Source organism: Typopeltis vanoorti, chromosome 1 (genome assembly GCF_054136105.1).
Source record: "Typopeltis vanoorti isolate ZY-2024b chromosome 1, IOZ_Tvanoo_1.0, whole genome shotgun sequence".
Classification (NCBI taxonomy): Eukaryota; Metazoa; Arthropoda; class Arachnida; order Uropygi; family Thelyphonidae; genus Typopeltis; species Typopeltis vanoorti.
Window position 1 is genome coordinate 140,192,813 of NC_143549.1, and position 24,166 is coordinate 140,216,978.

At 34.6% G+C, this 24,166-nt stretch overlaps 1 protein-coding gene across 1 annotated transcript in view; it reads right to left on the bottom strand.

Annotated features, from left to right (window-relative positions):
- Positions 1–24,166, bottom strand: part of Fdh (alcohol dehydrogenase class-3 Fdh) — a 110,656-nt gene that overhangs the window by 26,816 nt on the left and 59,674 nt on the right. The window contains exon 7 of the mRNA XM_090394061.1: positions 7,840–7,970. Within this exon, the coding sequence (XP_090250187.1) occupies positions 7,840–7,970 (131 nt within the window). The remainder of the gene's footprint in view (positions 1–7,839; positions 7,971–24,166) is intronic.

The window sequence follows — 24,166 nt, forward strand, 5'->3', positions numbered from 1 at the left end:
ACGAATAGAACGAGCCATTCTATTCGTGAATGATCAACTGTTTGTATTCCACCTTGTTTTTTAAAACTATTCCTATGTAGCCACTGAAGATGGTCTGTAATATTCAGACTGATTTGGCAAATTAAATAATATTCTTGTGTAAATATGTATATATTTTATAATCCTAATGTCACAAGTATCTTTAAAGAATTGAAATGCACATTAGTCCTTTCCTCATTAATGACAAGACCCACAGCTTTACTTGCTTTAATGAAATTAGATGTAGTTGGTATAATATTCTGATGAGTCTCCAAGGATAGCAATATCATTAGTATAAGCCAGTGATTCTCAACCTATAGGGCACAATATGTAAGGGGGTGCACAAAGAAAGTAGAAATCAAAGGAAAAACTGAAAAACTACTTTATTGAAACAAAAGCATTTAACAAAACTATTTATTGACAGAAAAACATAAAATACACTCAGAAAATAAAATAAACGCCGACCATCAACTTCTCACTGTTGGTCACTGTTGCAGTGTTACTGCTGTCTTGCCATTTCAAGCCTTATTTATACTTGCAGAAACATTTCCAGAACATTCTAGACTTCCCGTGATGAATCACAAATGTTTCCGAAAGGCCGATACAATTTAACAATCTGTGTTGTGCAACGATGCCAGATCTATACAATTTTCAAAAGATTTGATGGTGTATTTAAATTTGTATGAATATTTAAAATTTTTAATTAATTCCTAGTTTTTTTTGTTTTGTTTTTTTTCTTCTAACTTTTATGGTTTTGTCAGTGTCTCAACACAAGAACTGCAGGGGGGGGGCACAAAAACTAATATTAAAAAATGGGGGTGCACATGAAAGAAGGTTGAGAAACACTGGTATAAGCCATTAGCAAGTTCTTCCCAATCATTTCCACTCTCCTTTGTTCATTTAGGTTTCTAGTAACTTTTTTTCCAATGATAGGTTGAACAGAGTTGGTGAGAGAGAGCATCTCATTGGTAAAGTCTACATTTTATTTCAAAAAAAAAATAGATATGCCTGTAGGAAATGTACCTTGCAGAGGGTGTGTCAATTACATAGTTGCATCATATCATATGCTTGCTGTGGTATTCTGATATATTTCACTGCATCCCATGTGCTTTGATGTATCACGTAATAGGCATGTTTATAGTCCACAGATACAATTAGATGTAATTCTTTATTCAGGAATGCGTCAGCAGAACTAATCTCAAATTATGTGGTCATTTAAAGACAATGGGAAAGCAAAAGTTAGCAAAGCAGGTTTGATGCCAGGATACCATGGAAAAGAACTTCACAAAAAACCAAGTACAGGTGGTCTGTTGCAATTAACCTTGAGAGATAACAGGAATGTCAAATGGGAAGTTTGTAATAATATTAATATTTATAGAATATGTCATTGTGTCCTGTTTGCCCCTTGAAGGTACATAACAGGAATTTGATGATGAACAATAGGGCCACAGAGCTCTGTACATGGGCTGGTGCTGTTTAATTTGTACATTAATGATAATGAGAATGATCTGAGAGATCAAACAGTTTTTTTTTTTTTGAAAGACTAAATTTAGACTTCATACAAATCTCATACAAATTGAATTGGAAATTTTTTTTTTTGGACTGCACCATCTAATTTGAATAAATTTTGTTAGAAAGTTAGGGTGAGGAAAAATGGGAATTAATCACTAAATATATCCAAATTTTCTATATGCAAGTCATGGCTATTAGTATCTTATTATGTCTGCAAGTTCGTTTTTTTTTTTTTTTTTTTTTTTTTGAGATAGTGCATTAGCTAAAGAACAGGTCAGGTAGTTACAAAACAAAAACATTTATTTTAACTAGACAAGAAGTACATTTACACTCAAGAGATTGCAATTTGCAATTATTACACTTAACCCTTTTTTCAAGCAGGTAATGCAATCTGTATGACAAAGCTCACAATTACTGGGTAAACTCATTAAACATAAACTATGTACAAACTTGCACACTGCGTAAACAGATTAAATAAAATCCTTCCCTCAAATACTGACATAAATATAGCCTGACTATATATCAATTCTTAATAGAACAGCTCCCTATATCAAATTAAATGCACATTCACAGTCTTAACAGACAAGTTCTCTAATAATATTCCCACAAAACTTTGTGACTTAGTTACTGCCTTATATGCACACGTTTTCTTGTAGGCACATTCATGAATCCGAGATACACTTTCTAACTAATTACAAAAATATCGCCTACTTACATATCCACCATAAACAAAGAGTCCAAAATACAGCATACTTTATCAAAAGAAGACGCTAAAGTCCTGACAAACTTCCTGGCTGCTTGGACATCATAGGCAGTTGATAGTAGATCTTTCCTCTGTCGCACATTCAATATGGAATCAGCTGTAGTTACCGCTGGGATTGCATGTAACTGCTGAAGAAATTGGTCTGCTGCGATCTGGAGACAAAAGTCCTACGGGAGAAGAGCCTCAGTGACAGAAAAGAGAAAGCCTTAATGACGACAGGTAAAAAGCCTTGACAACGAGCAGAAAGAAAAGCCTTCACGACGACTGCCGAAAGCCTCGAGCCAAGGGCCAAATCTCCTTTTATGTAAAATTGTCACCCTTTGTTCTCTACTGCTGTCTTTTGGGATTAGCCTCTAGTGGTATCATCAATTCTGCCTGATCGGCCAACAATGGTTGACCTTGCAACCTTTGGTTGGTGTTTTGCCATCACTAATCTGGCATATCCCTACTTAGAGCTTTACATATAGTCAATGTACATGCACTTTTAGTGACACTTTATTTAGCATATCATACTTTAAATATTATTAAATATTGAGAAAGAAAAATATGTAAAATTGATTGCGAAAAATTAGCAAAGCAAAAATGATTTTGCAAAAGATTTTATGCTATCTCCTACAACAAAGATAGGAAAAATTTTTGTTGCTTGAGATAGACAGCTGTACATTTTCTGGATTGGCCAAAGTAGGATAAATAAGGATGTGACAAACATGGAATTTTTTTTTTATATCAGCCCCTGCATACAAAAAGCCCCGAGACCTATGACACAACAGTGCAATGGGAGGGGGGGGGGGATCAGAGAAGAAAGAAATTTGTTGATATGTTTCTTGAAGAGTTGTAATCATTGGTAAAAACAGCACGGAGAAGACTTTTTCCAAAAAAAAAAAAAAAAACATATGCTAAATGAAGAAAGAGGATCAGAAGTTGGTTCAGATGGGATTACGATTGAATTGTATATAAACACTGACTAGCAACTACACAGGTTCATACATGATCAGAAGAAATTGGAGGAATGGTAGTTGCCAGGTCAGTGTAGCAGCATCCATGGAAATGCCTATAGAAATGACAATGCAGCAACAGAGCATCTATGCAGAATATGGCTGGAGAAAATCAGAGAGAGAGAGAGGTCATCTATTAAGCAAACAGGGGCGGGGCAGTAGTGTTCGGCGCCTGTGTGCAAAACTTTAGTCGGCGCCACTATACCCCTCCCCCAATAAAAAACACTTTATAAAAACGTTATTTTTAATATTTGTTGCCAATAAAGTGAGTATTTCATTTTGAATTTTATCTCCTAAATAGGGCATATTTTTAAAGTCAGGATCATTAGCTACACGTCACACGTGTTCCAATATAAAAGGATCAAACTTTTCTAACATCTCAATGCATTTTAAAAAATTGCCATTATTGTGATCGTAAAGTTTATTACTTTTACCACGAAGAGCTAGATTTTGTTTGCCTAAAAACTGTACTACAAAAATTATTCTTTTTATAACTTCATACTAACGTTTCCTTTCATTATCTAAAACTGTTTGTTGCAAATGATCAATACAAGTTTTATTTTTTAAGGATGTCATTAATTCTGTCTATTTTTTGTAATTGTTCAAATGATTTAAATTTTTCTCATGACGATTCAGGTACATTGTAAGATGTTGCCTTTATTCCTGATAACAGCAGAATATAGAATAAAGTTAAGAACTGCAGCGTTTAGAGCAAATGCGAGTGTGAACAAGATTAAACAAATTCAAATGCGTGTCATCCCGTAAACAGTAAACTCACGCAAGTTCAAGTTTTTACTTGTTTACGCTAAACTACTTGTTAGAACTAGGATCAGAATAAAATAAGATCTTAAAGAATAATAATAAATAAGTGATTATAAATAATTTGTTTAAGACAAATCTATGAAATATAATTAAAATTTAAACAAAAATGTAATTTATTTTGATATAATTAATGAAAAATATTTTTTTAAAGTATTTCCTCCTTGCCTGAAATCTTTGGTGCCTTTACTATCCTGGCGCCTGTGTGCATCGCACACATTGCTGGCACGCCTCTGTAAGCAAATGTCCCCCCCCCTCTCTCTCTTCTGAATACAGTCAAGCATTTTGAAGGAAGTTTTAAGTGCATCACTGTCAAATTTGCAAACAGTATTCCAGAATCAGGCAGTTTTAATTTCTTTTTTTTTGTTTTAGGTGTTTATCAGGTTTTTTGCGATTGTCTTCTCCCATTATTTGGTTTAGAAGAAGCTGTAAGATCAATCCTAAAAATTCTTGTTTAACACAGCATGGCCTATACCAGACTAGACCACAAAATTTTCTGGTCAAACACCCATCTTTTACATAGACTTCATTTAAATTGTTAACACTTGTTGCAGTGCTAAGTGCTACTGCTTTGCCCTAACTCGAATGTAAATTATGTGTTTTATTAGAAAAAAATTGGGATAGCCGGATTCCTGTTAATTATAAATAATAATTTTTAAAAAAATTGTATACATGTATTAACGTTATATCTACTGTGCTATATTCTAGCACACAGCTGATATCTCTTTTGAAATTCATTGTTGTAGTTCTACCTTTTTTGAACTGTTGGTTATGTTGAAGATTATCTGTAAGTTTTCGATCGAAAGATGGATATATATATATATATATATATATATATATATATGAGTAAAAAACTTTCTTTTGTCAGTGCACTCATAATTTTTTTCTTCTCTCTTTGTCACAAGTGCTTCTGAATACTTGATTTTTAGATTTTTGGCACATCACCCCCAAATCTGAAAACGGTATTCTGAAGTGTTAGATTAGGCATCAAGGCTGGTTTTGGTTTTATATGGAGTTAGTAGTTGTATAAGTGAGAAATAGTACATCAAGTTAAAGAATTCCCAGTTTTTTTTTAGAAGCTTTTGTATGTGATGACATATGCTTCTAGCTGAGAAGGGCTAGACGCATATGTCAGCCCATAAAGAATAATTGCTAGCATGAAATGACAGATTACTAATGGGTAAGGTAATTATTAGAGGGTAAGGATGGGACATTAGGCCAAAAGCTATAGTTGGTTCTCCACATTCCTTAAAAGCTATGTGGAGGCCTCCTCTCAGTTATCTAGCTTTGACCCTTAATCACAAAATATCAAAAGTCATGCAGTGGTGTTTTGATACAGTTGCAGCTGCATAGGTTCAGTGAAGAGTAGGTCATGACCTAGATGTTTGTAATCCAAACATGATTTGTATTTATGTTCAGTCCATTAATGTAATGTGGGTTAAGCGTATTTGGAAGAGTTTGTGTGTTTTATATGGATTTTTTCTTTCTTATGAATTTTTGTATTGTTTTTGTAATTTGCAGCATTATTCTCTAATCATCTTTAAGTGCCTCCTAGCACAATTGGAAGAATTACAGTATATTGTGCCCTTCAATTGGAAAAGGCCTAAGTTTGATTCTTTTATACAAGAGGAATCTTTATATGGGTTTCTTCATTTGAAGGTGAGTTAGCTGATCTCATAGAGGCAGCAGGGGATTTTTTTCTCCTGTAAACTTGGGTTTTCATTCTGCACATAGGCAAATTGACCTTCAGAACACATGCAATTTACGGACAAAAAATACTGTTGTGGTGGTGATGAGCAGTAGATGCCATTGACATAGTTGTGTAGTAGGAGAATTAATAGGGGAGACGTTACATGTGTGTGTGTGTGTGTAGCACAGTGGAGTAGTGCACCCACCCATGATGAATCCTTGGACTGCTTGAAGATGCAATGTAATAATAATCGTTTTCTGCTGTATGTCTGTCAAGGAGCATACTAAATATTATGATATCCAATACAGTATTTTGTGGCTAGCTTCCCATCAACAACTTTCTTCAAAATTACATGTCAGATCTTGAATTTGATTAGATATTTTATTTTCATCTTCTAAAACAAGCCTAACTGCATTAACCCACTTATATCCTGGTTGTATTCTGGGCCTGCTTCCTGTGATTTTTTTTTTCTTTCAACACTCAGTTTAACTTTTCTATCACTCTTTTGTAACCATACCATCTTAGATTACCTCTGTTTACACATTCTCAAATTTTAGTAATCTCAATTACCCCCCCCCCCGATATCTCTAACTAAACACGGCAAGATTAACCTTGAGAGATTTATGTTCAAGTACTTTATAAGACTAAACATAGCAAAGTTAGACAAAGTTAAGCTAAGACAAATAAATAAGTCAATACATTACAAAGGCATAGCTGACATTAAAATTTAAATAATTAACGTTATTTTACAATAGTGCTACTTAACACTGCACATCTTAATCAGTGAATATCTCATCTATTATTATTTTGTACTCTCATTACAACTTGATTTATAATCAGATATAGCTCAATTCAAATTGCTAATTTGTGTGCTGATTTTTGCACTTGTTTCAATTTTATTCATACTAAACATGCATTTTATGTGACTCCTACCCACAAAAGGTTGGAAAGCTAACAAGAATTCTTAGGATTGATCTTACAGCCTCTTCTAAACCAAATATCTTGTTTGCCCAAATTATGAGAGAAGATAATTGCAAAAACCTGATAAACACCTAAGACAAAAAGGTTAAATCTGCCTGATCCTGGAAACTCTTCTAAAAACCAAACAGGGAACATTTTCCAAAGCTACTTTAAGCCTCTAATAAATAGTGGTCTCACACACCAAACAATGAAATTCATCTCCTAAAGACATTCATCTAAAGGACTTTTGCAAGTATTCATGCTTGTGGAGGGATTTGAACCCAAAGCATGTTGGCTGGAGAATGAATATGCTATCTACTCCAACAGCTTGAACCCAGGCTAGCAATATACATAAGTGAAAATTATATCAAAAAAAAAAAAAAAAAATCAGCTAACGCCTTTTTATTCCCGTATACGGGAGTAGGCGAGGCCATTTAGCCCTATCTAACTTTTGTAGACTGAGTGGGCAGTTCAATCTCTACTGGTACCCAATCAGAGACAGATGGCCCAAGGCTATCACTAATTAAGCGGTATGCAGTGAAGAGAGAGAGACGGCTCAAATGTGCCGCCATCTCGTGGTCCCTAACACAATATAACACAATATATTTAATGTCTGAAATAATGTGGGTTCTACGGTCGATTTTCTCGAGTTTACAGGACGAAAAACCCGAGTTTCCGGGAGGAAAAACCTGCTTACCCTTGCCAGAGATCGACTAACTCGGGAACCGGTCGAAAAAAGGCTTAGAAAAATTTCCTCTAGTCGCCGACTAGACTCGAAACCAAGTCTTCCTTCGTGCAGCCAAGCGCGGCGGTGTGCAAACGCCACATCCACTGAGCTACACAGGCTCCTGAAAATTATATGAATAAATATTATTTTTTCACATATATGGTGTTTTTATTGTTTCTGAGTTTACAATACTCTTTTTTTTTTTTTGGTTGTTTTTTCAAAATACAAATCAACTATATTAACATATTTCACCTTCGGTTACTTGCTAATCAAATCAGTTTCCAATCCCTTTGAAAACACAATAACAAAATGAAATAGTTAACTGCAAAAGAATGTGCACTATTCTGTTACTTACCATCGTTACCACATTTCCAACACACTCAAAAGTATAATCCAAACCTCCATCTGTCATTTCAATTAGCACTTCCTGAATTGGTTTTTCAAAATCCTTTGGATTGACAAATTCAGTATATCCAAATTTCTTTGCTAATTGTAACAAAAAAATAAATAAATAAAATAAAATAAATAAATAAAATTGTACTTTTAGCATGGTCTCTGAGATTTCAACATGTATTTCAAATCTTTTGGTGATGAGAACCAGTTCTACAATTAAATGAGCTATATGTCCAAATGAAATACTATGGAAACACAAATACCTATTTTCAAAAAGGTTTCTAAATTCAAAATATGGTTAGTCAAAAATTCATTGAAAAATACTTTTGAAGATAGCACTTTGTGAAAATACTTTCCTAATTACTTTATAATATCAAAGTTAATAAATACATAAGCAGAAAGAATCACTGTTTTGGAGTGTATGGTGGCCAGCACCACCATACCCCAAACTGATGGACTGATTCTGTTGAATCAGTCCATCAGTTTGGGGGGTGATTGCTGGCTGATCTCAGTCCACTAAGATTAGCCAGCTTTGTATTTGTTGTAGGTGCTCCAGCAGCACCATATCCTGTTGAAAAACATCCCTTTGATATCTCAAAAATTCAGAGATTTTTGGAGGCATCAGAGAAACTGTTCTTTGAAGACAAAAAAGATTATATCATTGTTCACAGTTATCAATGCCACATGTCAAGAGGCAGACTAAACTATACGTTTCTGGCAGTATAAAATTTCCATTATTTCAACTTTGCTCACTCATACTGTGCTTTTTATGCTTTAAGCATTCAAATTAATATGTTCATCATCAGTAAGCAATACTTTCAGAATTGCAAAATTTTCCTATATAAATATATGAAAAATCTCACACACCTTTATCAATACTGGCAGCAAATGAGACACACCTTTTGTGCAACTTTGTGCAGCTACAAATCCACATCCTCTCAATGCTGTTTTGCGAGTGCTAGAGCCAAAGGATATCATAAAAACTTTCCTACAACCATAACATCAACTGTACTAATCTCCAAATTTTATCCATTAATAAAAGCATCATCAGATCACTAAAGGCCAAAATGCCTTAATTACAAAGGTCAATAAGGAAAATGTAGATATTCCAAACAGAAAATCGGCAATAAAATAAATGAACTTGTTCAGATATCAACATTTACAGAAGGAAATTATGATTACATTAATAGAACCAAGAATAAAACTAAAGAATTACTAGCACCTGTTGCTACCTCTATAACAGTAATTGACAGCCTAATATTACTTATTATTTCAAGGTGGGATAGTAGACAGATTTTACTTTGTCAGAAAAATAATTTTTATTTTTTATTTTAAATTGTTATATCGATGTTTGTTTCTATATATCATTTATGCTTAATTTTATTTGTTTACTTATATCTATCCTTTCTTACCAAAAACTTATACAATCAAAATCCTACCAGCTGCTCTATTGTTATATATTTACCTTTTGTTATTTATTCTTTCTTCTCTTACTTTTAATCTTATTCTTATATCTAGGATTGTTTCCTCTTCGGATACTGGCGAATTTATATTTTTCTGCACCAGCCAGTATCCTATAGTAGAAAAGATCCTTACTCGGGGAGACAATACTAGATTCTTAGCTGTCTTACACAATATCTTATTTAAACAGCTGCGTATAGATTCAGATTATTGCAGTTGTGACCTTAATCTATAATTATATACACTGGCTAATTCCTTCCTGGCAAATTAGGTTCTATTTTTATAAGTGGTAAGTTGGAATTGTAATCAGGCATGACTCAGGTTCAGATAAATATGACATGTTTATTGGAATATCTAAAACACAATACAAGATTCATACACTCAATTATGTTAAATACTAAATAAAACTCTAAGAGATTAACACATTCTAAACTAATTAAATCTTATAAGGCATGCTAAACACAGTAACTGCACATTGGGATATAGATAGCAAATGATATGAAGTTAAGCTAAATTCCTTTCAGTAGTATTACTCGTAAGAGAAAACTAACAAACATTCTAATGTTACTGAGATACTAAATTCTACTATTCTTACTGCATCAAGTTAATCCTATCACAAACAAAATTACAAAAGATCTCTTCCAAACAATTCTTCTTACTCTCAAAGGAGGTTAACTTTCTAAATAGAGCCTGTCCATAAAGTTCTTAATTTCACATTTGTAAACAATCTTCTCTCTTCTAATGAACTTTCACACAAAATTAGAGTAATTGCACCTTACTAAGCTTTTTCCGCGTCGTTCTGCACCACGTGTACGTCTGGATACTTCTCATCTATTGGCTGTCCATACGCTAACGTAGGGGGTTATGCTATCTTCATTATTTCTGCCGAAAACAGACTCAATCTCTGCATTTTAGGAACGTTGATGGGACTTTTCAGCGACGACTTGATTCTGCTAGGACTGGAAATTTACCTTCAGCTTTGCAGAGAATCCTACTTCATTTTAAGAAAACGCTCGCAGTCCGACATCTTATCACAGACTTCACCCCCCCCCACGTGAAACTGCCCGCTAACTTCCGAACCACCAAAACAGGAAAACGTTATGACCAGAGAGAGTCCTCCGATATGGGCCCAACCCCTTATATTCTTCTATAGAGCACCCTCTTTTCTCCATCCCCTTTTTGCACACAGCCCTTATCTTTTCACCCCTTTGGTACTTATTACTTAGCAACTTTTTAGATGACTCACAGTAAATTTTACATATCTTAAGTGAGGCTTAAATTAAAATTAGATTATCTCTCTTTTTAGACATATTTAAAATGAAATCTTATTATAATCACCACATCTTAAATACAAGGTACACAAATTTTACATAAAGTGAAGGTTTCACTTTTAATTACAACTGATGTGCACGTATTTCTCTTTGCCAGCAAGTTTTATATGTTAGATTCTAAATGAATGATTTCTTTCCAAGATTCCTTCATTAATAAAAGCATCGTCAGATCACTAAAGGCCAAAATGCCTTAATTACAAAGGTCAATAAAGAAAATGTAGACATTCCAAACAGAAAATTGTCAATAAAATAAATGAACTTGTTCAGATATCAACATGTACAGAAGCAAATTATGATTACATTAATGGAACCAAGAATAAAACTAAAGAATTACTAGCACCTGTTGCTAACTCTATAACATTAATTGACAGCCCAGCATTACTTATTATTTCAAGGTGGGATAGTAGCCAGATTTTGCTTTGTCAGAAAAATAATTTTTATTTTTTATTTTAAATTATTTATTTCATTTTTATTTTAAAAAATAAAGAAAAATATGTAGAGAATTTTAAGATATACCAGGAAAAGCATGTAGAAATCATGTTGTGTTGTACTTGACTATGGAACATGACAAGAATTTGTCTGGCACTTTGTTTGTCAAAGTGCCATTTTTTCAACAAAGTGCCATTTGTCAAAAAAGACAAAAGACACTTTTGTCAAACTAAAGGTATGCAGAGGTGAAAATCTATCGATTCTCATAGACAGGCTTATACGTTGGTTATGCATTATTAAAACACTTAAGGAATTGAACAACGTACTTAAGGATATAAATTAAATTATACTTTAATAAATATTTTCCGATATTTCGGCAACGTCACATTCCCATCTTCTAAAGGAACTTACAAAAAAAAGGCACGTGCACGTAGGCACTACAACACAGTAACTGGGAATGAAGAGATGAAGCTATTGTTCTCCTAAAAGTCCTGATGGTGCCCTCTAGCAGGCTAAGTAGGTGTTCTTGGCCATTGGGCTGAAGGTCTGCTGATGTAAGCCTCCCAAATTTGGGGCAGTAACATACAACCAAATTTGTTGAGGTTTGGAGAATTTCTTAGGGCTGAGGCTGATTCCATAAATAGTCTTTCGAATTTGTATTTGCTACGGTATATTACTGTAGCGTTCTTCCACCGTATTCTGTGGCGTGTATCCAGAGCATGGTCTGCAAGACCAGAATGGCTGTACTTGTGAAGCTGGATGTAGTCCTTGTGTTCAGAAATTCTGATATTCGCTGTCCTGCCTGTTTGACCAAAGTAAGACAGTTTACAACTGCAAGGGGCCTGGTACACACCAGGTAGGTCTAGGGGAAGTGGCTGGTCTTTAGTGGAGCGGATAAGGGATGCCAATTTTCTGTAAGGTTTGTAACAAGAGGTCAGGTTATGCTTTTTTAAGATTTTGGTAATCTTTTCCGAGGTGCCTCGGATGTAGGGAATGGTGATGGATTTTGAAATATTAGATTTTGAAATATTAGAACCTACAAAAACCACAGATCCCCTCCCCCACTCCATAACAAGTAATCCTTGTTGTGGAGGGGGGGGGGGATCTGTGGTTTGTAGGTTCTAATATTTTTTAGATTTTTTGGGGGTAGCCATTGGCTGAGAAAGTGTTCAGGATGCGATTTAGTTCAGTGTTTAGGGCCAAGTCGTGTGAACAGATTAGTTTAGCCCTGTTGTATAGTGTTTTCACTACTCCATATTGTTGTGAGGGGTGGGGAGGGATTATTGGTGAATGTAATTGCCTGTATGGGTGGGTTTTCTGTAAACTGAGAAAACCAAGGATCCATTAGGCTGGCAGGTGACTAGTGTGTCTAGGAAAGGGAAGCTGTTTTTTTCCTCTTTTTCCAGGGTGAGTTTGATTCTGGGGTGTTGGTTGTTTAAGTGTGTTAAGAAGGAGAGAAGTGTTTCAGAGCCATGTGGCCAAATAGCGAACACATCATCAACGTAGCGAAGCCATATGGTTGGTTTTTGTGGGACAGAGGCTAAGGCTTTTTCTTCAAAGGTCAAGTTAAAGAAATTGGCCAGGGGTGGGGAGAGTGGTGAACCCATGGCTGTCCCATGTATTTGTTTGTAGAATTTTCCCTGCCAAACGAAATAGCCTGAGTTCATTGTGAACTGAAATAAGGCTGAGATATCGGGAGAAAATTTAGCTTGGATTAGCTCTAAAGTTTCCTTGAGTGGGACATTTGTGAATAAAGAGGAGACGTCAAAGCTGACCATTATGTCATTACGTTGGAGTGTAAGGTTTTCTATGCTGGCTTTGAAATGGGCTGAGTTTTTTTTATGTGTGATGGTGTGTTGCCAGTATAGTGTGTGAGCTCTTTGGCCAAATGTTTAGCTAATTTGTATGTGGGGGAATCAATGCCATCCACTATGGGACGTAATGGCACATTTTCTTTGTGTATTTTTGGGAGTCCGTAAATACGGGGGGGGGGGGGTATAGAGTTAAACGGCTTTAATCTGTTGGTAACTTCTACAGGCCAAGAAGTGACTCTCTTAAGGAGCCTGTGAAGTTTTCTGATTTGAGAGTTGGTGGAATTGTAATTGTTGGGGAGGTAAGTAGCCTGATCTAATAGAAGAGCATTCAGCTTACCTGTGTAGTCCTTTTGGTTAAGTACTACAGTTGCATTGCCCTTATCCGCTTTGGTGATAACTAATTCTTTATTATTCTTCATTTCCTGTAGAGCTTTATATTCCTTGTTGGATATGTTGGTTTTTGGTGGGATTGCTTTGGAAAGGACACAAGCTACATCCAGTCTTACACTGTTGGTGACTTGATGTGGAAGGTGGTGGATTCCGCATTCAATCTGGATCATAATATCCTCACTAGGTATTTTATTGGGAGCAATGGCAAGTTGTGGCCACGTGACAGCGCGTTGATTGCTTCAGGCTTCAGGGTGACTGAAGAAAGGTTAATTACGGTATCGGTAGCAAGTTTTGGAAGGATGGTAGCATTCTTTTTTAATTTTTCAAATTTTTTCATCTGTTGGCCTCGTATTTTTTCAAATTCTTTGTCGGCAGCGGTACATGAGAAAATCTATTGATTTCAGGATGTATAAGTAACCAATAATTAATTTCTAGTAGTCCTTTCTTGTAAAACACAGGCTTCATTTTTATGCACTTTGAAATAAATATATCAGAATTTTTATTCACCTATACACCTGCTTCCAGATGAGTGGAATAAATGACTCCATACAGTAAAAAAATATTTCTGCTCTACTATATGAACAGAAAGAATTATCAGACAGAAAAAATTAAAGCAGAAGTATCACATCCAATAAATACAGTACAATTTCCTAACAACTTATTTCAGAATAACAGATAACTTCCTTTACTTTTTCGAAGTTTATTTCCAAGGGGGGAAAAAACTTCCAAATCTTTTAAATCTTGTTTTAGAAAACTAGAATACAAAAGGTGGTAAAGAAAAACAGAAAACTTTATCCAAAATTTGCATTTCAAAACCTGCTAACATGCCAAATACTATTTGATACAGATATCAGTAGTGTGAAAGCTGGGATTTAAAAAAAAAATAAAAAAAAAAGTCAACCACTGGTAACTTTTTTTAACAGAAATATGTAAATTTTTTTTTAGTAAATGAATAAGTATTTGATTATTTTATAAAAGCAACAATGACTGTGGTGCTGTGTTATTATACATGTTTACTTCCATTTCTGAGGATTATCAGAGATAAGGGAAGAAGTATAGAAACTAATAGTATTACCATACTAAATTATTGCAAGTTCACACATGCGAAGTTTTCTTTTCTCTCCGAGGAGTGCAGCTTTCTATTGATTTCAGAATTTTTTTTTTTTAAGTCATTACAGAAAGCAGCTGACACAAAGAAAAACTTGGCCCATATTGCAGATCTAAACAGCAGAACAGGAAATGAATATCAAACAAATAGAATCTTTAGGAAAAAAAATAAGTGTCGAGTATTCGTGAATTTCTGTTCAGGACATGAATCAGTTATTACTAATACTGTGTTCCAGCAAACAATGTGCACAAACTCATATGTTATTGTTGATAGCAGCATTCTGGTTCAAGACAAGAATATATGACAGTAAAATACAATGCATTTACCATTTAGTTTTGTCAAATGAAACTGAATATCACATGGAAAAGAAGAGTATAAGAAAGGTTTAAAAAGAATCTAAGTTGAGATGCCTTCAGAGGTGAACTCTAAACTCAAACACACAAATATTATTCAAAAAAGAAAAAGAAAATAAAGAGTGAAGACAAAAATCAAACCATGAAGAATCATTAACTAATCATTGCTCAGAAAAGCATGTAGTGAAGTTGTATTTTTTTTAAGCAGCCTTAAGAAAAGGCCAAGAAGAACTGAGGAAAGAAAGATTAGAGAAGACCAAGCTAGGTTCATGTGAAATACAGGGGGTCAAGATCTGATTTTCACTTTAAGACAACAGTTAAGAGATCATGGGAATATAACAAGGATCTACTTGAGTTTTATAAATCTGATAAAGGCATACGGCAATATACCAAAAGCTCTTCAAAACACTACAGTTGCATGATGTAAATGGTATATTATATCAAGCAGTACATAGTCTATGTTTCAGTGACAAGTCAGCTGTTAGAAATGAGGTGTGACACAAGGCTACACATTATATTCCCTGTTATTCATGATCTATATCAGGCCTGCACAATATACGGCCCACGAGCTGCATTGCTATTTATTTTGGCCCGTCTGCCTGATTGAAATTATTTAATCATATGGGGGAATATGAAATTAGACTATTTTTTCCTAGCGTTGAATTAAATTTTTACTAAGACTCTGCATGTTTACGTTCATGAGATTAATGTCATCACAATCATGTTTCTTTCAACTCGACAATAAATTGCATTTGGAGTTATTCCCACTGTCGTATTTAACAAACAAATTATTACAATCGCTCCGAGGTTTTGTTAGCACTACTGTTGCTGCAGGGAAATTCAAAGTTACATCTCTGTGATGACGACGATGTCTACAAACAAGAACAAATCGTATTACACAAAGTTGGCCGTGCCTCGACTGACTTTGGCAGTGTAGTGGTTGGTTGTAGATGTTATTGTAACCTGCATTATTGTGAGTTTTTCGTCATTAGTTTTTTGTAATTAATATTGTCAATCTCGACACAACGAGCTTAAGTAAAAAGTGTAAAATAGATTAGGAACATCAAGCATTTAACCCTGAGTGGACAAACAAATATTTTTTTACATTGTTTAAGGACAAAATAGTGTGCATCGTTTGCCGGAAATCTATCGCTGTGCTAAAAGAGTACAATCTGAGACGTCATTTTGAATCGAAACATCCTATCCTTGGCAAGTTGGATGCAAGTGAAAAGCAAATAAAAGCAGCAAAGTCATTGAAAGTCCTTAGCAGTGAGCAACAAGCCTTTAAAAAAGTGGCACCTGCAAATGAAGTTGCTTAAAAAACCACAAAGGTAAGCTTAAAAATATCACAAGAAATAGTTTGTGCTGGCAAATCATTTACTGAGGGAGAGTTTATAAAAAAAGTGTCTGATGATTGCCGTTTCCGAATTGTGTCCTGATAAGAAAAATAATTTTGGAAATATCAGTTTGTCCCGTATGACTGTTCAGCACAGGGTGGCTAATATTGCCAAGGATCTTAAAGATAATCTGCAAAAATCGGCTAGTGAATTCGTCTATTATTTGCTTGCTATGGATGAAAGTACTGATGTGAAAGATACTGCACAGCTTTTAATATATGTAAGAGGCATTAATAAGAATTTTGAAGTGACAGAGGAGCTTGCTGGTTTGTGTTCAATGAAAGGAAGAACAACAGGAAAGGAGATCGCAGAAAATGTAAAGAAGTGTGTAACCAAAAAACAATCCTTAAATTTCAAGAATTTAGTAGCAGTTTGCACTGATGGTGCCCCATCTATGTGTGGAAAAAATGTTGGTGCTGTAACATTTATTGAACAGTATGCAGGTAAACCATTGACAAAATTTCACTGCCTAATTCATCAGCAGGTGTTATGTTCAAAGGTTTTACAGTTTGATCATGTGATTAAAGTAGTATTTGCTCTGGTCAACTATATTTGAGCTCGGGGCTTGAAACACAATGTTTCAGGCATTTCTAGAAGAAAATGATGCAGAGTATGAGGATCTACCATATCACACTGATGTACGTTGGTTGAGCCACGGTAAAGTTTTGTCATGCTTTGTAGCTCTACTAAAAATGAACTATTTGAATTTTTGGAATCACAAGAAGATATGGAAAAATTCCCAGAAATAACGGATGAAGAATGGAATCAAGATTTATTTTTCTTGTGTGACATTTTGGGTCACTTGAATGACCTTAACTTACAGCTTCAAGGAAAAAATAAGTATGTTTTTCAGTTAATGTCTCTTATAAAGGCATTCAAATTAAGTTTGTTTTGAAATCAACTTGCTAAGGGGGGATATGTCACATTTCTTAACTTGTTAACAGAATATTCCATCAGAATATCATTCAATGGTGGGTGGAAAATATAAGAAGCACATATCACTTGTAAGTGAGGAGTTTCAGAAAAGAATGCCATTGAGTAATAAAGATGAAGTCCGCATAAAAGTGATTGAGGATCCATTTTCTGTCGAAGCAGGAAATCTACCTGTTGAACTGCAGATGGGAGTTATTGATCTCCAGTGTTCTGAAAACTATCAGGTGAAGCATAAGGAGAGTACTTTACAAGAGTTTTATTCTGTTCTGGATCAGGATAAATTTAAAAGTTTGTTGGATACTGCCTACCAGGTATTTTGTATGTTTGGGAGCACATATACACTTGTGAACAAACATTTTCGATCATGAACTTGAACAAAACCAAACAGGATTCATCTTTAAGTGATATCAATTTAGAGGCCATATTAAGAACAGCCACTTCAAGCATGACACCAAACTTTGGTAAAATAGTGGCAACAAAGAAATGCAATGTGTCACATTGTGAGTCGCTAATATTTCACTGAGAATAAGTGCGATATTCTCAGTGAAATTATTACTAAACATTGTGTTTATGTTTAAGGATTTTTATTGAGAAATTTTGCAACTATATCTGTTTGTAAATAATTTTGATTATAATTTTAATTGTAACTTTCTAAAAAAATTAAATATGCATATTAATTAGTATTTACTGTAGACCTACTAACAAATTTACTTAAGTTTAGCTGCAGTGGACTAGTCTAAGATTCAAGGTCCGAAGTGATCTGGCCCTTGGTCAGGTGGTCCAAGTTGGGTTTGGCCCTCAAAGACAATCAAGTTGTGCAGGCCTGATCTATATGGATGACATTATGAAGAAAAGTGAAGTCAGATCTGATATCAAAATTAGAAATGTTAATCTCAGCTCTTTACTTTATGCAGATATAATATTCTTAAATAAACCCAGTACAAGTTTGCAAGATTCCTTAATGAAATTAAATAACTTATGTAATAAATATGGCATAAAAATCAACAATAAAAAGAACACAAAAAAAAAAAAAAATAGGCAGAAACACTGAACTCGTCAACCACACCCTGAATGAGAAACCTATTGAACAGATGAAACATTTTGGCTATTGAGCGACAATTTTTAGTAGAGATGGCAAACTAAATATGGAAACAGAGAACAGATTTAGCAAAACTGTTATGTTAGGGAGTCAAATGAATAAGTTTATATGGAATAAGGCAGAAATTAGTCAAAATACTAAGCTAGCTGTATACAAGACAGTGTGTGTGAACCAATTTTAACTAACGGATCTGAGAAATATAGCACTTCAATGTATTTCCTCATCTGGAACATCAAAAGGTTCCCATTCTGATATCACACCTCTAGAATAGTTGCATGTCCAAATTGGTATTTTCATCCGTAATGTTGCTGACATGTTTCAACAAGAATATCAGACAAACTTTTTTTTTTTTTTCAACTGTTTTAGAAAATCCTGCTAATCTTTCCAATCCTTTCAGAATAAAAAAAGAGTAACATATTCCCTATTGGTTTTTCACCTGTTATATGTAATAAGAGAAACAATGGTATATATATATTTATGTACATGTGTGTGTCGGATTCTTTTGTTTCTTATTTCTGTTACCAGATGCTGTATCTACAAACTGTAGAACATTTGTGAAGGCCCTGGATAATTTAAGATGAAGGATTCATACTCAAAGAGATTTTCTGTTTCAGCAGCAGAAATACAACTTCATTCCATAGTTTGAACTGTAAAGTAGTGCTAATGAAGAAGTCCTATTTTCTTGCTACATTCTATTTGTAGGATATCAAAAGAAATTGTTTTCACTGATAAAAGAAAATTTAAAAGCCACGGCTCCGGCCATTTAGCGACAACAAATGCCCAAATTTGGAAGATACATCTTGCAGCCTTGACATAGCCCTATAGTCATTCCCACAAAGTTCCGACGATGGTCAGACGATGACCGAAACGGTCCACACCCCGTAAACCCTTGCCCCAGTTTCCACATAAGGATACCCTTCCCCTTCTTTCCCCCCCCCCCTCTCCCCACGACAAAATAATATATATATATTATTAATAGTAACCCGGGTTCCCAACCTTATTTCCCGTGTCTCAAGCACATCCCCATGTTCTCTCCCCCCCCCCCCCCCCCATTTACATACAACCTTTCAACAATAGCTTGGATTTAGAAGGCATCTTTAAACCAAAAACAAGGTATGTACAAATTTTTCCACATTTTTCATTCTGCCATAATTGCCTTCTATACACGCCCATAATGCCCTAAAATATATATATACCCCTTCTGAGTTATGTTAGCCAATGTATTAAATATAAGGGACACTCCTAAACAAAAACAGGCTAAAATAGCCATTAATTATATTAATAGTGAGATTTAGTGTATGAATGATTGATCTTCCGTAAAATCACAACAATATCAATTTTAATAATCAAGCAGAACTTGAGTGTTCAAAATAGTTTTATATTTATTATTCTGAAAGTCTATACTATATATCTTTTGTTTAGACTTATTAAATACACACACACACTTTTTTTTTTTTATTTGGTCTTGAATTAGTCATTTTTTCTGGACTGTAAAAAATGAATTAAGCTCAGAGTAATTGCACAATTGAATAGCACTGTATGCCCCCCACCCCCTTCTAATGGTACATATCAAATCCCTGATACATACCATCAGAGAGAGAGAGAGAGAGAGAGGGGCATACAGGATATTATAATAATGTATTTCATTTAGCAATAATTTCTTATTGATTTCCTCCAAAGTTAACTATTGCTACTCCCATACTGAGAGTTCTTATTTCAGTCTTCTAAAGGCACTTCTTACTCTATCAATCCACCTAGATCTTAGTCTTCCTCTAGGTCTTTTTCCTTCTATTCTGGCAAAAACCACTTGTTTTGCTAACCTTTCCCATTCTGTTTAAGTGATCATACCACCTGAGATTAGCTCTGCTAACACATTCCTGAATGCTAATAATGCTAAGCCTCTTCCTAATATCCTTCTTTTTAATATTCTACCATTGATATCATCTGTTCACTCTTAGATCTATCTCAGAACTATCAGATCTGTGGTCTCCAATCTTTGATCAAGTGTTTTATTTCTAACCCAGCTAGTGAGATCCACAAGTGCTTGAGGAACTTGATAAACAACTAAACCAAGCCAATGTAAAGATATATATTTAAAATTATTAACTGACTTAATAATAAGGTTTCATTTCACTACTAGTTTCATCGGAAATGCCGACTTCGTCAGGTGAATACAGTACCATGGAGAAAACAACATCTTAAAAATATATTGTACTTTAGACAAAACAGAGTTTAGAACAAGTAGTAGTTGTGTTTGAAATTGAGTCCGAGCATAGTTCTGGCATGAAGCACTGTGTGTGAATGATATCATGAGTGCGCTAAAACTGGATTACAGCGCTATGTAAATCGGGCAGGCTGTAACTGAGAGTGCTATTTAGATGGGTCGAGAGCTGTTTCTTTGGATTCCAAAATACGTCTTTCTAATTCATTGCAGCATTTATGGATGTTTGAAGTTGAGTTCCAGTCTATTTGATGTTGTTGTTGTCCTTCACATTGGTATTGGCCAAGAATAAAACATGGCTGGATAGGGCACTAGCATGGACTCTGTTATAAGAAATGTCATGTTGGTGTTCTTCTAGTCAGAGAGAGAGAGAGAGAGAGATGGTTTGCTGCAACTGCAAATGATTTTGTATACTCCTGGGAACTGAAGAAAGTTGTGTTTTACTTTAGGTTGACTGAGGTAAGATTGGAGTTTTGGAAAGGTGGAGAAATATGTTTTAACACTAAATTTCTTCAGAATTTTCACTAGTTTAGGAGAAAGAGAACTTATATACAGTAAGGAGATGTAGGCTGCTGGGCTTTTGAGTTATCTTCGTTACTATGCTGATTATGTACATTAAGACGATTATAGATGTTTTAGGAGAGTAACCGTTATTTAAGAAAGTCCTTTTGAGGTAACTAAGTTCTTGTTGAAGTTTCTCTTCTTCTGACAACAAGGATCTCACCCAATGAGCCAGTGTGGAAATAATTCCTAATTTCTGAGAGGGGGGGGGGGGGGGGCAGTAGTGGTGAGACGAAGCATGTAGGTATCTATCGGTGTGTGTTGGCTTTCTAAAGATAGAAATCTTGAGACCATACGTTGTTCTAGTAAGTTTTAAAGCTAAAACACCATTAACTTCTGGTTCGGATATGAAATTTATATTTTGATGAAAATTGTTTAAATGATCCAGAAAGGTTTGTAAGTTTTCTGGGCCGTGCTCCCAAATTAGGAAAATGTCGTCCATGTAACGTAGCCAGATTTTGGGTTTCAGTGTCGCTGAGGAAATGGCCTTTTCCTCAAAATCTTTCAGAAAAACGTTGGCTAGCACTGGAGACAACGGGCTACCCATTGCCAAACTGCTGTTCTGTTTGTAGATCTTGTCTTCAAATAAGAAGTATCCTGAATCCATACAATGCACAAGTAAGGCGAAAATCATTTTAGATAACTTGTTTTTTTAAAAGACTAAAGACTTCCTGGGTTGGAACATTGGTGAATAGTAAGACTATGTCGAAGCTTACCATTCTGTCTGCTTCGTTAAGTTGGATGTTCTTTATCTTCGAGACAAAATGAGCTGAGTTTTTGATATATGAAAAGGATTTTCCTGTGAGATGTTTTAAGGAGGAAGCGAGATATTTCAAGAGATTGTATGTAGGGAGTCAATGCCTTCAAGTTACCTTAAAAGGACCTTCTTAAATAACAGTTACTCTCCTAAAAATATCTATAATCGTCTTAATGTACGTAATCAATATAGTAATGAAGATAACTCAAGCCCAACAGCCTACATCTCCTTACCATATATAAGTTCTCTTTCTCCTAAACTGGCAAAAATCCTGAAGAAATTTAATGTTAAAACATATTTCTCCGCCTTTCCAAAACTCCGATCTTACCTCAGTCAACTTAAAGTAAAATACAACCTTCTTCAGTTTCCAGTAGTATACAAAATCATTTGCAGTTGCGGCAAACCATATTATGGCCAAGTCCATCTCTCTCCAACTAGAACACCAATGTGACATTTCTTATAACAGAGTCCGTGCTAGTGCCCTATGCAGCCATGTTTTATTCTCGGCCAATACTAATGTTGAAGGACGACAACATCAAATAGACCGGAACTCAACTTCAAACATCCATAAATGCTACGATGAATTAGAAAGACGTATCTTGGAATCCAAAGAAATAGTTCTCGACCCTGCTCATCTAAACAGCAATCTCAGTCACAGCCTGCCTGATTCACATAGCACTGTAATCCAGTTTTGGCACTCGTGATATTATTCACACGCACAGTGCTTCACGCCAGAACTAATGCTCGGACTCAATTTCAAACAACTACCACTTGTTCTAAACTCTGTTTTGTCTAAAGTACAATATATTTTTAAGATGTTGTTTTTCCATGGTACTGTATTCACCTGACGAAGTCGGCATTTCCGATGAAACTAATAGTGAAACCTTATTAAATCTCTTGTATTTTTTCTCGGTATTTAAGTCAGTTAATAATTTTAAACATGTCATTTAACCGAGTCAATTACTCTGTAAATATATATATATATATATATAGTAACAGAAACACAAAGAAAAAGCAAAAAGGTATCAAAGAAACAACTATATATATAAATCTATAGCAGAGTAAAAAGAAAAAAGGGCAAAAGCAGGTATAATGATAATGATACAAAAATCTATGAAGAGCAAAAGTGTATGTTATAACTACTGGATTGGAAGACTAACAGAAATTAGACTCCAAACATTAAGAGGTCACATAATAATCAGGACATATGCACCAGAAGAGGAGAAACAAGAAGACAGTAAAACTTTTTATAAATAACTGCAGAAAGTCATAGATAAAACAAATAAAACAGACTTTACTACTAGCAGGGGATTTAAATACCAGAATAGGAAACAGGAAATACAAAACAAACAGAAAGATTTGGTGATACATGCAATCAAAACAGATACAAGCTGCGAGATTTTTTTCATCTATAATATGAGAATAATGAACTCTGTATTTGAACATAAATAAATATATGGTCAGCCAGAGGATGTAAATCAGTTACTGACTACATTATGGCAAATTTTAAATTAGCTGAGTTAATCCTAGATGTAGGAGTATATCAAGGCTGTGAATTAAACCCTGATCATTATATGGTATTTGCAAAAATTAGTTTTAAACCAAAATGGCTAATAATAAATACTGGAAAATAATAACTATTAACCAAGTTACAAAATGTCTTCATTACAAGATCCCCATACCATATGTACTGCTGTGACTTGTGTCCTGGCACAGTATGACCTTTGATGTCTTTGTGTCATAAAAATCAAATTTAAAAAAAAATGTCATTTTGACAAGCTTTGTCTTTCTACTCATAATGTGTTAAAGCACTTATTCAATTGAGTTAAGAAACTTTGCAGACATGCACTGCAAAATTACAAACATAAGTCCAGTACATGTACCCTCAAAATTTTTTGCAGACTGGATTTATTTAAAAGTAATTCAGCATCCCCTGCATCAAGTAGAGAGCCAAGTTTAACATCTCCAATTATCAGGTTTAATGCCACTTTCTTTCATAATGATCCATAGAGATAATGAATAATAGTGGAAACAGTATGCACCCTTAACTCTTGATTTTACAAACCATCTTCCTATACCTTCTTCAGATCTTACAACTTAAACAGACTATTTATTGCTTGATATAATGCCCTGTTAACACCATATAATTGTTTTGAACAGTATTTCTCTTGGCACTTTGTCATATGCCATTCCAGAGCTACTAAACTAAAATACCAATCCTTGTTATATTTCCATAATTTCTTAACTATTTGTCTCAAAGTGCAAATATGATCCCAACAACATAAGAGGTGGACGGCCACCATTTGGACTGAACTCAGCTTGTTCTCCAAATTTCTGTTCCCGAATTTTGACCTTTTCTCAAATATGCTTACATAAATCTTACCTGCAACACTCAGCAAATTCCTGTAATTCTCACAATGTTTTATTTCCCTTTT